Genomic DNA, 14,856 nt, shown 5'->3' on the forward strand with positions numbered 1-14,856 from the left:
ACACCTTGGCTCAGGACCCGGCACCCGGCGCCCAACCCCCGTTGCCCAGGATGTACAGCACGCTCCAGCGTCTCAACCACCTCGGCTCGATCTCGACGACGTTCGTCATGGTCCTGCTCGCGCTCGTGTCCCTGTCGTCATTCTACACCCAGCCGGCCGTCGACGTCGGCGTCGTGAACGTTCACGACTTGATTGTGTGAGTTAAAGTGGTTAGGAACCCCCCACCCCACTGTCCAGCTCACATCCCCCCCCCCCCCCCCCCCCCTAGCCAGCGAGGCCGCATGCAGCGCTGGAAGGCGCGCGACGAGGACATTGCCCGCCTGCGCTTCGACGTCAAGACGGACCTCACCCCGCTCCTGACCTCGTACAACACCAAGCAGCTCTTCCTGTACCTGACCGCCGAGTACACCGACGAGGCGACCCACGAGGCGCACGAGGTCGTGCTGTGGGACCGCATCATTATGCGCGGGCAAGTGAACGACTTCCGCGCCGTCGGCGTGCCCAACGGCGCGCCGCGCACCACCCGGCCCCGGATCCGCATCGACGACGCAAAGAGCGTGTATACCTGGCGTAACCCGGGCGGATCGTTCCAAGACGTTCACGAGGCAAACGTGACGCTGCATTATAGCCTCATGCCGTATGTCGGCATGCTCAGCTCGGGCGTGGCCGCCACGGCCCGCGACCTCGTCGAGATTCCCGACGTCAAGAGGCGATAGACGACGCATGAGGACGCACGACGATGACGATGAGCAGCATGCATACCTGTATTAGTTGCAGCATAAGAATATCCGAGACCAGATCGTCTTCCCCCCGCACCTGCACCTGCACCTGCACCTGGGCTCTGTTTTCGTGCAACCTCTTCCATATTACGAATATGCTGATGGCGGGAAAAACGAGGTTGCGAAAACTATGGTGCACATGTCTGTGTTGCTACAATGAGGACGGCCGAGTTGCCTCGAACCGCGTGAGGGTGCAGCAGGTGTGCGCACGGGAGGGGTGGGGAAAGAGAGGGAGAGGGAGAGGGCGCGCGCGTGGACAGAGGCGGGTGGGGGAGGGGGGAGGGGGTGGGGAGGTACCAGCTCCGGCAAGAATGGCAAGGCCGATGGAGAGGGTATCTATGCAGTTGTGTATTGTAGGTTGTAAGGGGCGGGGGGGGGGGGGGTGGGAGTGATCAAGCGAATGAGGGGGACGACGACGATGCAGAGACCGCCTAGAGGCCCATTTCCGGCATGCCGCGAGTCATACGGGCTTCCAGTTCGGAACGCTCTTGGTCTCCCCATGTGGTGGCTGGCGAGCTGTAGCTGCGCTCGTGGGCGTGGCCCATGGTCGCTGCCATGCTTGGGGCGGCGCGCGATGACGCAGTGCGCATCGTGACGTTGGAGCGCACCGACTGGTTCGACGTCAGACGCACATTGCGCTGCACTGTGGAGCAGTGTCAGCCCCGAAACTAGAGGGAGAGAGGGGGGACCTTTGGGATCCGCAAAGGTTCTCTGTGATTCTCACCAGTGATCTTCAGTTCTTGTCCCGTAAAGGAAGCGCGGACGTTGGACATGATTGCGTCCTCGCCCAGCTTGATTTCCCACTGGGCATGATCTGCAACTGGGTCAGCCCCTTCTCTGCTCACCCCCTTGCGTGCCCCCTGCTCGTCTTGCTCCTCGTGCTCCTGCTCCTCCTGCTCCTGGCGATGAAACTTACCATTCTCCTCCCACTGGTCTGCCACAATGTGTAGTACTTGGTGTCGACGGGTCACAATGGTAATGTCGTTGATGCTGGCGCGAGGTCGTCAGCAACGATGCGTCCCGGCTACGTTGGTGGCCGCCGGTGGTGACGTGACACTCACGAAAAGCCAGGCAGCCACACCATCACTTCGTAGTGCTCTGGGGTGCTCTTGACAGCGATTCGGCCCTGCTCGCCCTTGAGAACTTCAACCCACTCGCCAGCAGGGCCCTGCATCTGCTCCGGGTTGTGCTTGGTGTCCATGTCTGGGCGACTGAGGCCCGAGTCGAATGAAGAGGCACGCGCAGATGACGTCCCAGCTGCAGCTGCGGGTGGCTGTGCCCAACGAGGTGCGGGTGGACCCACGCTCTTGACAGAGGTGGGCCGCTCAGATGATCCTGACGATGACGACGAAATGACAGAGGACCGCATGTAGTCGTCTGTCGGTGCGGGAGGCTGGTGAACGGGTTGTTCGGGGTGATGAGAAGAAGAATGGAGTGGGTGGTGGGAGGAATGGGAATGGGAATGGGAAGTGTAGTGATTAGGGGGAGGAGGCGAAGGGTTCGGGTCGGCCTCTCGAGGCTGATGCAGGTTCTGGGATGGTTGTGGGATGGGATAGCCTACCGGAGGCGAGAGTGGAGCTGAAATGTAGCAGCCTGTGGTGCTGGAGACGGCGGCACGAGCGTCGTGTTGGGACAGTGGGTGGCCCGACTCGGACAGTGAGTGGGCGGTGTCGTAGCTGGAATGGTCGGGCGACGAGTGGTCTAGGCTGGGTGGCGGGCTCTCGTTGCTGGACGACCCGACGAGGCTGAGGTGTCGGGAATGACAAAGCAGCAACGAGCCCATTTGGTTTTACGGGTGGTGGCGAATAGTTGGAAGAAGCATGGAAAGGAGTGGTGGGAGAGAGAGGGAGAGAGGGAATTGGCCGTGTCAGCAAAAGAGGAGCAAAGGAGCAGGAGGCCAAAAGAGGGGTGTTGGGGGTGGTTGGGGGTGGTTGGTTTAGGTAGTGTGGTTTTGGGCCAACAGAGAGAGAGGCGAGTGGCAGGGTCGTGTACATGTGTGACGTCAGGCAGGAGATGCCAGACAGCAAGCATGTGGATGGAACGAGAGAGAAGGGGGGTGGAGGGGGGAGGCAGAGAGCGCACGGCATGTGCACGGCACGACAAAGCATGCCCCCCCAACGAGGACCAGGAGCATGCAGGAACATGCAGGACATGGCAGGACACGGCGACGACGAGGCGTCGTTTTGGCCCCTGTGTACGGGCGAAAGTGATCCTGGGATTCCAAAAGATGGTGCGTGTGTGTCCTGGCCACCCATCACGAACCACACCACCACCAAACCCCCCGACTGCGCCTTCCCTCGCGCTAGAGGCGTTTTTTTACATATTACCCCGCCTGTGTGGGGAGGGGGGAGAGGGGAGGGATAGAGGGGGGGGAGGGAGCGCTACTCGACCGACCCGACCTATTACGCACCTGGTATACTTCTTTCGCCAGCTCCCGCTGTTGTGTATCACGTCCCGCTTGCGCAGGGACGTCGCAGACCGCCGGCCGTGGGCGTCGCCGTGCGCGCCTTGGCTGGACGACGTTGAATTGCGCGGCGAAGTAGGCTGGGAGGCAGGCAGCTCGGGAGGGCCCATGGTACCAAAGTTGACGTCTCGGAGCTCGGGGGTGCCAACCATGGCTGGCGAAGACGATGACACGTCTGATTCAAACGACGCTTTGCCCACACCGCCGCCGAGTGACGCGCGGTGGTGGTGCTGGTGGTGCTGGTGGTGATCGCTTGAGCCGTCGCGATTTGTCGTGGCCTGGATACCAGCAAAGGACATCACCATGGCGTGTATCAGTGCTGGCGGCGTGGGGAGCGAAGGGGGAGGGGGCGGGGGGGGAGGGGGGTTACAAAGACGAGCTACGACGCGTGTAGCCGCCTGACAGGTGACTGTCTCGGGCAATGTATGGGAGGAGCAGGAGGAGCAGTAGCAGCAGTAGCAACAGCAGCAGCGGCAACGGCAGCAGCAGCGACGGCAGCGGCGTGTACCAGTGTGCGGGAAAGCACCGATGGGATGACACACGCACACACAAACAGGGCGGGGCGTTGATATGACTTGCGCTCAAGACTGCTGCGGGGGTGTACAGCACTCGACGTGTGTCTGTGTTGGCCGGGAGTCGCACCCGGCCAGGGCTGAGAGGCGACTTATCGCTTTGGGGAGAGATGAGAAACCTGGTGGTGAAGATGACACGCCGCTAGTGCAACATGGAGCGTTTAGCGCGGTCGGAACAGGTGGTGTCGGTTTGAGAAGGAGAGAGTGGGGGGTGGAGGGGGGGGAGGAAAGGGAGCGCGCGCACGGCGGGCGGGGGGGGTCACGAGCAACCCAGATGGCCGGATGGCGGCGGCGGCTGCTCCTCGTGCTGAATTATAGCGCGAGATGCGGTGAGATCGGGGGGGGGGGGGGCGCGTCTTGCTATGTATCGACTGCCGTGGTGTGTATGATGATGGGCAGTGCAATGGCGATGAGTGGTGTATGTGTGTGTATGTATGTGTGTACTGTATGTGTGTCGGTTGTCGTTGTCGGACAAGGATGGGGATGATGGAATGATGGTGACACTGGGGCTGGGGTGGGGGTGATATGGATGGGAGGAGAGAGAGCGCGCACACAGGCGACCAACGAGAGAGAAGAGACACACAGCTAAACACCTGGCAGAGTGCGCGTGCGCCTCCCCCAGGGTGAGCAAAGGGCCGAAGAGAGGCAAGGGGGAGAGGGGGCGGGCAAAGGGTGGACGGCGCGGAAGAGAGAGCGCACAAGACGGAGAGAATGGCGCCACAGAGATCAGAGAGAAGAGCGAGAGAGAGATCAAAAGCCAGCCAACACCAAAGGCCAAAGGAAGGAGCATTTTGCCAGCGCTAGCAAACCAAAGGGGACAGTACCACAGATCCGGAGAGTACGACCACGACGGACGACAACAAGCAGCAGCTCTGTGGTATGCAGTGGCATGCAGCATGCCTGAAACTAACCTCACCACATCTCCCTGACTCTCTGCGTTTCCCCCAGTTAGCAAACCCCAGCGTCCAAAAGCATCCAGGAACACGGGCAACAGGCAAACCGGCAAAACGCATCTATCGCACGCGACACGCTCTGCCAACGATGTGGTAACGTCGCTGACATCGAGGCATCATTGCTTACTGTACACGCCTGTCGGGGTCTTTCTGACACCTGGGCACTTAGGGAACCCCCCCCCACAGACACATTGCGCACAGGGGAGAGGAACACAAGCCCATCGACACGCAAAAGGAGGCCTTGTGCATTGTGGGTTGTTTGGTGCACAGACGGTCGTCAGCCAATCGCCCACTCTTTCATCTGCTTCACAGATCACTTCATAATGACACCACACTTTCTCCCAAGCAGCAGCACCCGAGAATCCCGAACTGTTCCTCTCTCCGGCCGGGACGGGTACCCGCGAGCAAACGCAGTATCCCCCAGCTTTTCACTCTCACTCGCCGTCCGTGGATCTATAGAGACAAGAAGCCGGACCGTCTTTCGGGTCCATGCACCGAAAATGCCTCAACAAGGCTCTCACCGGCTTTTTCAGGTGACAGCGGGTGGGTCAGGCTGCCAAAGCCACGATTCCTCTCGCACGGGCGGGCACGCGCAGCAAAGCAAAGCTGGCTGCTGGGCTGGCACATCCGTGGTGTACCGCTGTACCGCTTGTGCGCTTCGGGTGTTGCACCACCCCGGTTTAATCGGGAGGGCCAAGCCAGAGGGCCAGAGGGTCTCCTCTCTCTCTCTCTCGCTCTGTTCCGAGCGGTGACGAATGACAGGTTGTAGAATTTGTATTCCCAAGTGGTACGGTCTCCATATCTGTAATCGCTAGCCGATTAAACATATCTGTAATCCCCAATCAGCCGAGACCAAACCCAAGGTTTCAGGGAGAGAGAACATTGCCGGCCGACACAGACACGCACACGCCAAAAAAAAATAGAAAAAAGCCAAAACATCGCGCTCGCTCCCTCTCAGCCAAACAGCGCCGCACACCACCCTGGTCGTTCCCCTTTGTACGGGTCTCTGCGGCAAGCGCCGTGCTAGGAAGCATGACCCCCCCTCTCCCCCTTTCCCCGATGAGTGGCGCCTGAGGCGACGTGGGCTGCGATGGGGTCTCCTCCCACATGTCCCAGGCAGTGCATGGCGGCAGGCATGACTGCGCCGTTCCAGCAAAAGGTGGCTCGCTCCCGCCTGCCAGCAATCTGCGTTATACCCTTCGCCGACTGGCAAGCACAACCTTTTCCCCCCCGGTCGTCCTTCCTCCCTTCCTCCCTCCTCCTCCCTGCGCGCGTGACCGTTTTCGTACGTTATTCTGCGGGCCAATCGAAAGGGCATTCTCATCAATGATCAATGCAAGCAATGCAAGCAATGCCTAAGGGTCTTTGCATGACGCTGCCAGCTGTCGCAGTACGTGTTTGAATCAATCACGCGCCCACAACCCCCGACGGACATTATACGTAAATGGGTGGTGAGGAGCCCCTCGATACACGGATATGACGACGGGGGCAGACATCCCAGGCTGTCCTCGCGGCCGTCATCGTCATCGCTCCGCTCCCCCCGTCGTTCCCTTTGTCACAACAACGGCCCACACAACTCACAAGAGTCACACGATTACACCCCCCCCCCCCCCCCATCATGATCCCGGTAAGGACACATGGCATTGAGGTGTCTGAATTGCACAGCCAACCAGCCCACCTTTGCTGACACCCAATTCAACAGGTCCGCCTAAGACATCCCCGCGGTGTGACCACGATATCTGTCGATCCAGACACCACTGGCATTGCGGATCTCAAGACTGTCATCTTCTCGCACACTGAAATCCCACCCAGCCAACAAGAAAGTGTGTAAACCTGGGTGTCCATGTAACACGTGTATGTTTGGGCTAACGCTTGGTGTCTCAGTCAGCTATGGGTATCCGCCAAAAAAGCTCCCCGACACGGCCGGTCGACTGGCATCGATCCCGATAACAAAGGGCGAGCAGCTCATCGTCACGGCCTTGCCACCCAAGTCACCGTTGCGGCGCCGCCGTCCATCCGTCAAGGAACTCGATGAACAGCTCTCGGCGCCGTTGCCGCCGCGCGACAGAGGTGCCCCAGAAGCAGTGGTCGAGTCGCCCTTGGCCGAGGGCGACATTCCCGTCGAGCCCAAAGAGACCATCAAGATGCCCGGCGATGCCGGACATCTCCAGCTCCGCGTCGTTCCCGACGACAATTCGTGTCTCTTCTCTGCCATCGGCGTGGTGTTTGAAGGAGGCATCTCAGCTGCCCAGAAGCTTAGGACAGGTGAGGCTAGGCCATTTGTATCTGTCTCTGTGCTCACCCCCTACACAGTCGTCGCCAACGCTATCAAGGCCGACGCGGTCAACTACTCAGATGTGATCCTAGGGTGAGTCGGACCCGTTCTTCGACCACATCTAACCCCTTTTTCAGCCGTCCGCGCGACGAGTACATTGCCAAGATCCAGGACAAGGATACCTGGGGTGGTGCCATCGAGCTAGCCGTCTTTGCAGAGCAGTGAGGCAACATGCACGCAAAAGGTAGTTGCTGACCCCCGAAACAGCTTCAAGACGGAAATTGCGTCATTTGACGTCAAGACCGGTCGCGTCGACAAGTTTGGCGAGGGCAACTATGCCAACAGGTGAGCTGAAGTCATCTGCACTTAGCTAACATGCAGGTGCCTCCTCGTCTATTCTGGCATCCGTAAGCCGCGCGCAAGTGGCTTTGTGAATGGAAGCACTGACAGGCCCAGACTATGATGCCCTCACCGTGTCGCCCATCCCCACCGCTCCTCCCTCGTTCCACACGACCATCTTCCCAACAATGGACTCGACGGTGATGGAGGCGGCCGAGGAGCTGGTGGGCTCGCTCAAGAAGAAGCACTACTACACCGACACGGCCACGTTTGACCTGCGATGCGGTATCTGTGGCACTGGACTGCAAGGAGAGAAGGGCGCGCGCGAGCACGCCATGGCGACGGGCCGTGAGTTGAGGGCGAACGGGCTGTGGATATATAAGCTGACCCCGTCAAGACGTCGAGTTTGGAGAATATTAGCGCGCAGGGCACGCTGAGAGGAGTCACAGCTGGCGACAGTATGAGGGTTTATTTATGCAGCAGTCCTATAGTTGACAGACCCCAGTCCGAGGAAGGAACCCACAAATCACTGACCGCGCGCAAACCTGTCTTCCTCGCCTTCCCTCCCTCCATTCCTTCCTCGGTCCTCCCTTCATCACTTGATCTCGCAGTCAGCTCACACTCTCGACATTGTTCATTCTCCCCATCTCGTCTTCATGTCTGCGGCAGAACCTCTCCCGCCCTCCGACGTCGCCAGCGTCTCCTCCGAGGTGGCTGACGACCAGGTGGCGATGGCCGAGTCCTTTGTCGCAGTCACCGCAACCTTTTCTCCCCTCCCATCTCCCCTCCCCTCTTCCCTCACCACCTCCAGCATGTCCATCATCCCCGCCGTTGCACCCATGTTCGACCTACTCGGCGACGAGGACGACCTCCCCGTCGCCTCCTTCCAAGGTCAGGCCGCCGGCCCCAAGCTCACCCACGACGAGTCCGTCAGCGGGTGGCAGGCCCTCGCCGACTACATGCCCTCCCCGTCTCCTTCTCCTTCACCGTCACTCTCACCTTCCCTCTCCGATATCGAGCGCCCGAGCTCGTCCCCCGTCTCCATGCCCACCTCGTTCCTCGAGGTCGTCTACTCGCCCCTCATCATGCCCCAGCGGCCCGTCAGCGAGCCCGGAACGGCCCGCTCGCGCACCTCCAGCCCCATCCCCGAGGCCGGGGTGAAGCAAGACGACAACGTCGATGGCGAGCTTGCAGCGCTCCTCAGCACGATCATCTTCGATACTCCCAACAACGAGCCTGTCCCCGTCTCGGTCCCAACCTCTGTCCCGGACGCGGCAGCGCCTCCCGCGCCTCCCAACCTCATGGACGCTGCGCCCAGTCCAGTGGACGCGCCCGTCCTCGTGGGCCAGTCAAGCGTGCCAGACGTGGCCGTGGACGTCGCCGTGGCCATGGATCCCATGCCTGACCATTCTGACATGGACGTTGCTCCCACAGCCTTCCTCGAGCCACACGACTCCGACGATGACAGGGGCACGCGCTCGTCGGCGCCTTCGCCCTCGCCCTCGCCGCCACCCTCCCCTCCTCCCGGCGACAGCTGTGGCGTGTCCTCGACCGACGTCGAGCCCGCACACACCACCCAGGCGGACATGTCGGTGGACAGCGAGCACGACCACACTGCCTCCAGCGAGACGGGGCACGAGGGCGTGCACAATGTGGCTGGTCAACAGGGTGAGAGAAGTGGGACCGATGGTGTGCAGAACAACGAGGAGGTGCACGGCGTGTCTTTGTACCATTCAAGTGAGGACGACGACGGCGAGGTCCAGTATGCCGACTGTGGCGAGCACCATGAGCGTCTCGATGGGTGTGTCGAGAACCGAGTAGTCGTGTACCATCCGAGTCTCGAGCAGGAGCAAGATGCCGAGGGCGGCGAGGGCGCCGAGGGCCTCCAGCACGTCCAGCACGATACTGCCGACGACACCGCGACAAGTAAGGATGTCATCGAGAACGCTGATGAGCAGCTCCACGAGGACGACGTCTCCTCTAACCCTGCCTCGACCGCCCACGAGTTCACCCCGCCTCTCACACCGCCGCGCAGCCCGGTCACCCCACCGCGCACTCCGCCACCTGCGGTTGCCAACAAGGAGGACGACGGCGAGAAGCCCAAGCCCGACCACTCGCTTCAGAACAGCCTCGACGAGGTCAACGAGTTGGAGGGGGCGTGGATGGACTTTCGCGAGAGCATGGCCGTCTTTGGCGGCTGCATGGAGGAAGTCCTCGTGCGCATCTCCCACGAGCTCAAGAGGTGAGTTGAAGAAGCAGGGATCTTGGTTCTCAAAGCTCACAAACCAGCCACTCATGTGCGGCATCTGGCGTTCCCGCCCTCGTCGCGGCGCCTGCTCCTACTCCTGCTCCTGCACCTTCCCCGCCCACGGTCGACCCCGAGATGCAGCAGCAGGTAATCCGCCTCACCCGCGAGAACCAGCTGTTCGGCACGCGAGTGCTCAAGGCCGAGACGGAGGTACGCGAGGCCAACACCCAAAGGCAGAGGATGGAGCAGGAGCTCGCCCGCGTCGTTCGCACGCTCGAGGAGGAGCGCGAGAAGAGTGGCCAGGCTGTCGACATGCTGGAGCGCTCAGAGGCACACCGCAAGACGTACAAGAAGGGCTACAAGAGCCTCAGCAGTCGGTTTGTGGCCCTCGAGGAGGACTATGCGCAGCTCACCAAGGACTCGGGGGCACTCAAGCAGGAGGTCAAGGTAGGTTTGTTTGCTGCGTAGACGCCCATATGCCCTCAGCTGACGCATTCAGGACCCCTCTGGCTTTGCCATCGTTCTTATGGAGGGCGAGGCGCGCATGGTAGGTACTGGCATGTGATTCAGCTGACATGCCCAGTTTGATCCCAAGCAAGTCGGTCGTGGCTACGAGGGAGGTAAGGGTAGGATCTTCGGATGACATTGACCCGTACAGGCGCCGCCACGGCAGCTCTTATCCGCAGCGAGGCCGAGCGTCTGGTCAAGCTCATGGCGCTCGGTACCGAGGTGACGGCCATGATCCACCTGTTCCTCGACCTTGTGAGTGTGCTTCAGGCCTACACCGCTGACCCATCGCAGGAGAAGACCATCAACGAGCTCCTCGAGGTATGGCTTTGAGGTTTGGGCCGGGTACAGCTAACGCGGACACAGACCGGCGTGATCAAGTCTGTCAGAGACTTTGATGATTTTCTCGAGGGCTTCTCCTCTGCCGACGACCAGATTGTCATCTCCGACACCACCGGGCTGTTTGGCGCGTCGATCAAGATCAGAGGTGGGTGTACCTGTTGCGATTGAAAAGCTGACCTCCCGCCAGCCAAGATGAACATGCTCGGCAGTCTGCGGCCTTGCAAGCTGGTCTTACTCGTCGCTGGACAGGTGAGATGAAGGGAACCGCCTGATATCTGACAAACATTCAGGACCGCCAGTATCTCGACACGATCGGGCGGCTCGGCGACGAGGTCAAGAGCAAAGTGTTCGTCGCACGCTCCACTGGCGTTGCCGACGTCGACAGCGATCCCTTCCAAGCGCTCGGTAACGGCCGCCTATTCTACATTCCCTTCCTTTTCCCGACGACTCCACTCGAGTGGAGCCAGCTCCGCAGCAGCAAAGGGCGCACTGTCAACAACATCAACGGCAACAACGGCCCCGTCAACCGCGCGCCCAACAATGCGACCCCACGCCCCACCAACAACAAGACTCACGACGAACGCCCCAAGCAAGCGTATCCGCAGGTGCCACAAGTGCCCATGGGCTCTCCGATCCCCTTCACCCCCATGCCCACTGGCTCCACCAACCGCTCGGCCTCGGTGGTCAATGGCTATCAGGCTTCCGACGTCTCCGGCACGGGGTACCAGAGCACAGTCAACACGGAGACGGCCCCGTACGGCCGTCTCCAGTCCGAGGCGAGCTGGGCCTCGTCCAAAAAGTACCCCGAGTCGTCTGTCGTTAGCCACATGGAAGCCTCGGCAGAGACGTACTTTCAGGACCGCGAGCGGGTCTCCCGCCAGCGCCCGCCGCCTCCCAAGCCCGCATCGAGGCAGCCGGCCGCCCCGCCCTGGCAGGAGATTCGCGCCTCGCAAGGCCCCACCGGCGGTGGTGGGGGTTACTCTACTTCGCGCGCTGCTGATATCCCTCTACGCCGGCCGGTGGGTATTCGCCTGGCGCACGACCAAATGTCCGTCGGCGGCAGCCCGCCGTCGAGCGACGACGACGAGCCGCTCCTCAGCCACGTCCCCGCCGCGTCGCGCACGCACGTCATCCGCCCGCCGCAGTTTTACGACGCGATCGAGCGGCCTCCCAGCACGGGCTCGCTGATATCGACTGTCACGACGGGGACCGTCAAGGGCGGCGGCCGGGGTGGCGGTGGGCCTCCTGCGGGCTTCAGGCTCGCGCCGACGTACGGCAACAACAGCACCAGCTATGGCGGCGGCCCGCACCGCGAGGTGCGCCACGCCGACCTCGCTGGTAACCGCCAGATTAGCCCCGAGGCCAAGGTCAAGCAGTGGCAGACATTTAAGGTGAGCTTAGGGATTTTCAGAGCTTGAAGCTGACCTACCGCAGTGATTCTCTGATTCTCTGAGCTAAAGCGCAGTGAGTCTTGAAGAGAAACCCCAGAGCAAGTTGACGCCTTGGCAGTGTGTTTTCCGTACCATCTGTTGTGAATATATCGTATCAAAGAATGTCCATGTTATGTATCACGTCCATCACCAAATGTTCTCTGTCTCTCTTTGTCTCTCTTCGTTATGCAAACTGAACAACAACAACACGGCCATTGTCGCGTATTTTGCCCAACACGGCTTGTTGTCAACAATGCCGGCGGCAAAGGCCATGGCCATGACGTCAGCGGCGCCGTGTCATTCCGGCAGGACAATGAGCCGTCGAGCAGCAGTGGCTTGCCACGCCTCGCCCATATAATTCTCCCAGCGTTCGCCAGCACACGTCGGTGCGTTGACAGCAGCCATCTCCAACTGACAGACACATACACACACCATTCACTCATCACTCACACATACCTACCAGCCATGTACCTCCTAGCGCTCAACTGCGGCAGCTCCAGTATCAAGGGCAAGCTCTTCGACCTGCCGCCGGCAGCGACGCCGGCCGACTTGGACGTGCCGCTCAATGGGGCCGCGACCATTGCCGTGTCCAACATTGGGTCCAAGGGCGACAAGGTCGTCATCAAGGTCTCGTGGGAGGCGGGACGCGGGCAGGACGTGAAAGAGGAAGGCGCGGAGGGCAGCACGGTCGAGCGTGAGTGGCGGCACGAGCAGCGTCCAACGCTGCTGCTGGAGCGAGAGAGAGAGCGACAGCTGCCGGGCTGAGCTGGGAATGGCACGGCAAGCTGACACACTCCGCTCGACACGTCCAGACCGCGACATCTTCCCCATCCTCCTCAAGAACCTTGCGGGCTCGGGCGGCGTCCAGGGCAGCGAGATCAAGTACATCACACACCGAATGTACGCTGCCGAGTTTGTCTTGGGAGACAGTCACTGACAGCGCATTCTACAGCGTGCACGGCGGTCTCAACAAGAAACCACTGATCGTCACCCACGAACACGAGGAGGCGCTCACCGAGATGGACGCGCTCAGCGAGTTTGCGCCGTTGCATGTGAGTTACTTTTAACTGCTGTGAGGTTGGAGATGTGGTGCACAGACACGCGGCGTGCGATTCAATGGCGGCAGTGACGTCGTCGCGAACCCAAATCCGCACCGAACGCCGCAATGTTCTGACCCCCCCCCCCTCCCTTCAGCTGCCAGCGTCTATGCACTGACGCACTGTCCAGAACCACCACGCCGTCCTCGGCGTGCGCGCCTGCCTCGAGGCGCTGCCAGAGCACACGTCGGTGCTGCTCTTCGACACGCTCTTCCACCAAACGCTCCCGCGCGAGACGTACACCTATGCCCTCCCGCCGCCCGAGCTGGCGACGGCGATCCCGCTGCGCAAGTACGGGTTCCACGGCCTGTCGTATGCGTCCATTGTGCGCAGCCTGAGCGCCAACCTCGGCAAGCCCGCCAGCGACATCAACGTGGTCGTCGCGCACTTGGGCAGCGGCGCCAGCGCGTGCTGTATCCTCGGTGGCAAGTCGATTGATACCAGTGAGTCGAGCAGGAGTTGGTACATAGCTTGAGGCTAACCGGCAACAGCCATGGGTCTCACCCCGCTCGAGGGACTCGTGGGCGGCACGCGTACCGGTACCATTGACCCAACGGCCATTTTCCACCACACAAAGGACCCAGGCGGCGACGCGGGGCTCAAGGACATGCACGTGACGCGTGCCGAGCTGGTCATGAACAAGTGGGCCTCAGCTTCGTTTCCGTCGGCAACGTACGTTAGCTGACACACACCCACCACAGGAAATCCGGCCTGACAGCGCTGGCGGGTACCCAGAACTTTGGCCTGATCACCCAACGCATCGCCGACCCGTCCACCTGCAGCCCCGAAGAGGGCGCCGCCGCGCAGCTCGCGTACGACGTCTTTGTCGACCGCCTCATGGGGTTCCTGGCCGCATACCTCTCCAAGCTGCTGTACCGCGTCCCGCTCGCTAACGTCGCGCTGGCGTTTTCGGGCGGCATTGGCGAAAACTCGGCGCAGCTGCGCGCAGACGTGCTGGCGCGCCTGGGGTGGCTGGGCGCCGAGGTGGACGCGGGCAAGAACGCGGCCAGGGCGCAAGACGGCGAGGTGGTGCGCACCATCTCCACGGCCGGCAGCAAGCTCAGGACATATGTCGTCTTGACGGACGAGGAGGCGCAGTGTGCGCACATGGCGCGCGAGGCGCTCAATATCTAGTAGACGTTGGTCGCCCTGCGAGGAGTAAGATAAGTGGTAGATAAGAGGTTTTAGTTGGCTTTAGAGTGTTGGTTAGTTTTAGGTAGTTATCGGGAGAGATGAAGCGCCCCTTTTCACCCCACAATCGAAACGTTTGGTCCTCTTTACAATGAGTGCATGTGACAATATGGCGGTGGATGATAAGTGATACAATGGGCGAAATGGCAGGGCGGGCGGGGTCACGACTCGCGCTATTGCCTAGCTGCGGACGCGCTCAATGCCCTCGGTGGCACTGAGCTCGGCCTTGCGGCAGCTCGAAAAGTGGCCAGCGGTACAGGCCTTGCACGTGCCGGGGTTACTGGAGACGAGTCAGCTTGGGCCAAGGTGAGGTGAGCTGTACAGCTGGTCACGACTTGACTCACCCAGTGCACTCGGTGGCGAGACAGCCGTTGCCCTGGCAAGCAGTGCACTGCGAGGGGTTGGCGGCGCAGCCGGCGACGTCGGTCTTGGCGCAGCCGTGCTCGGTGGACTGGACCTGGGGCATGTTAGCGACTGATGGGTAGGTGGTGGTGGTGGCTCCACACATGGCCCGCGATAAACAACAGGGATCGCCAAGGTGGGTGTGGAGACACTCTTGGGACACTCACGCCACAGAAGCCGCAGTTGGAGGGGTTACCGGAGCACGAGGACATTGTGGTTATCGCAATGGAGGAGGTCGGTAGGGCTTGGCGGGGTAA

General features: G+C 61.2%; 7 protein-coding genes across 7 annotated transcripts; 5 read left to right on the plus strand and 2 right to left on the minus strand.

Annotated features, from left to right (window-relative positions):
• Positions 1-281: 281 nt before the first annotated feature.
• EHS24_001056 (uncharacterized protein) lies at positions 282-716 on the plus strand (the record flags this gene model as incomplete). Its single annotated transcript, XM_028616862.1, has 1 exon — positions 282-716. The coding sequence occupies one exon, from the start codon at positions 282-284 to the stop codon at positions 714-716; it is 435 nt and encodes a 144-aa protein (XP_028480719.1).
• Positions 717-1,210: 494 nt separating this feature from the next.
• EHS24_001057 (uncharacterized protein) lies at positions 1,211-3,548 on the minus strand (the record flags this gene model as incomplete). The annotated part of the gene is made up of 6 exons (XM_028616863.1): positions 1,211-1,422; positions 1,504-1,593; positions 1,696-1,769; positions 1,841-2,172; positions 2,341-2,524; positions 3,190-3,548. The coding sequence occupies 6 exons, from the start codon at positions 3,546-3,548 to the stop codon at positions 1,211-1,213; spliced, it is 1,251 nt and encodes a 416-aa protein (XP_028480720.1).
• A 2,838-nt stretch (positions 3,549-6,386) lies between these two features.
• OTU1_1 (ubiquitin-specific protease otu1) lies at positions 6,387-7,392 on the plus strand (the record flags this gene model as incomplete). The annotated part of the gene is made up of 6 exons (XM_028616864.1): positions 6,387-6,395; positions 6,471-6,591; positions 6,653-7,033; positions 7,082-7,136; positions 7,181-7,264; positions 7,311-7,392. 6 exons carry the CDS (start codon positions 6,387-6,389, stop codon positions 7,390-7,392), a joined length of 732 nt encoding a protein of 243 aa, XP_028480721.1.
• Positions 7,393-7,570: 178 nt separating this feature from the next.
• OTU1_2 (ubiquitin-specific protease otu1) lies at positions 7,571-7,802 on the plus strand (the record flags this gene model as incomplete). Its single annotated transcript, XM_028616865.1, has 2 exons — positions 7,571-7,730; positions 7,780-7,802. The coding sequence occupies 2 exons, from the start codon at positions 7,571-7,573 to the stop codon at positions 7,800-7,802; spliced, it is 183 nt and encodes a 60-aa protein (XP_028480722.1).
• A 236-nt stretch (positions 7,803-8,038) lies between these two features.
• EHS24_001060 (uncharacterized protein) lies at positions 8,039-11,916 on the plus strand (the record flags this gene model as incomplete). Its single annotated transcript, XM_028616866.1, has 10 exons — positions 8,039-9,624; positions 9,672-10,077; positions 10,130-10,177; positions 10,226-10,250; positions 10,289-10,392; positions 10,432-10,458; positions 10,504-10,624; positions 10,667-10,728; positions 10,770-11,870; positions 11,914-11,916. The coding sequence occupies 10 exons, from the start codon at positions 8,039-8,041 to the stop codon at positions 11,914-11,916; spliced, it is 3,483 nt and encodes a 1,160-aa protein (XP_028480723.1).
• A 458-nt stretch (positions 11,917-12,374) lies between these two features.
• Positions 12,375-14,140, plus strand: EHS24_001061 (uncharacterized protein; the record flags this gene model as incomplete). The annotated part of the gene is made up of 6 exons (XM_028616867.1): positions 12,375-12,603; positions 12,722-12,809; positions 12,862-12,961; positions 13,137-13,449; positions 13,498-13,648; positions 13,708-14,140. 6 exons carry the CDS (start codon positions 12,375-12,377, stop codon positions 14,138-14,140), a joined length of 1,314 nt encoding a protein of 437 aa, XP_028480724.1.
• A 237-nt stretch (positions 14,141-14,377) lies between these two features.
• EHS24_001062 (uncharacterized protein) lies at positions 14,378-14,811 on the minus strand (the record flags this gene model as incomplete). Its single annotated transcript, XM_028616868.1, has 3 exons — positions 14,378-14,477; positions 14,542-14,654; positions 14,767-14,811. The coding sequence occupies 3 exons, from the start codon at positions 14,809-14,811 to the stop codon at positions 14,378-14,380; spliced, it is 258 nt and encodes an 85-aa protein (XP_028480725.1).
• Between the last annotated feature and the right edge of the window lie 45 nt (positions 14,812-14,856).

This window comes from Apiotrichum porosum (genome assembly GCF_003942205.1).
Source record: "Apiotrichum porosum strain DSM 27194 chromosome Unknown scaffold_1, whole genome shotgun sequence".
Taxonomy (NCBI): Eukaryota; Fungi; Basidiomycota; class Tremellomycetes; order Trichosporonales; family Trichosporonaceae; genus Apiotrichum; species Apiotrichum porosum.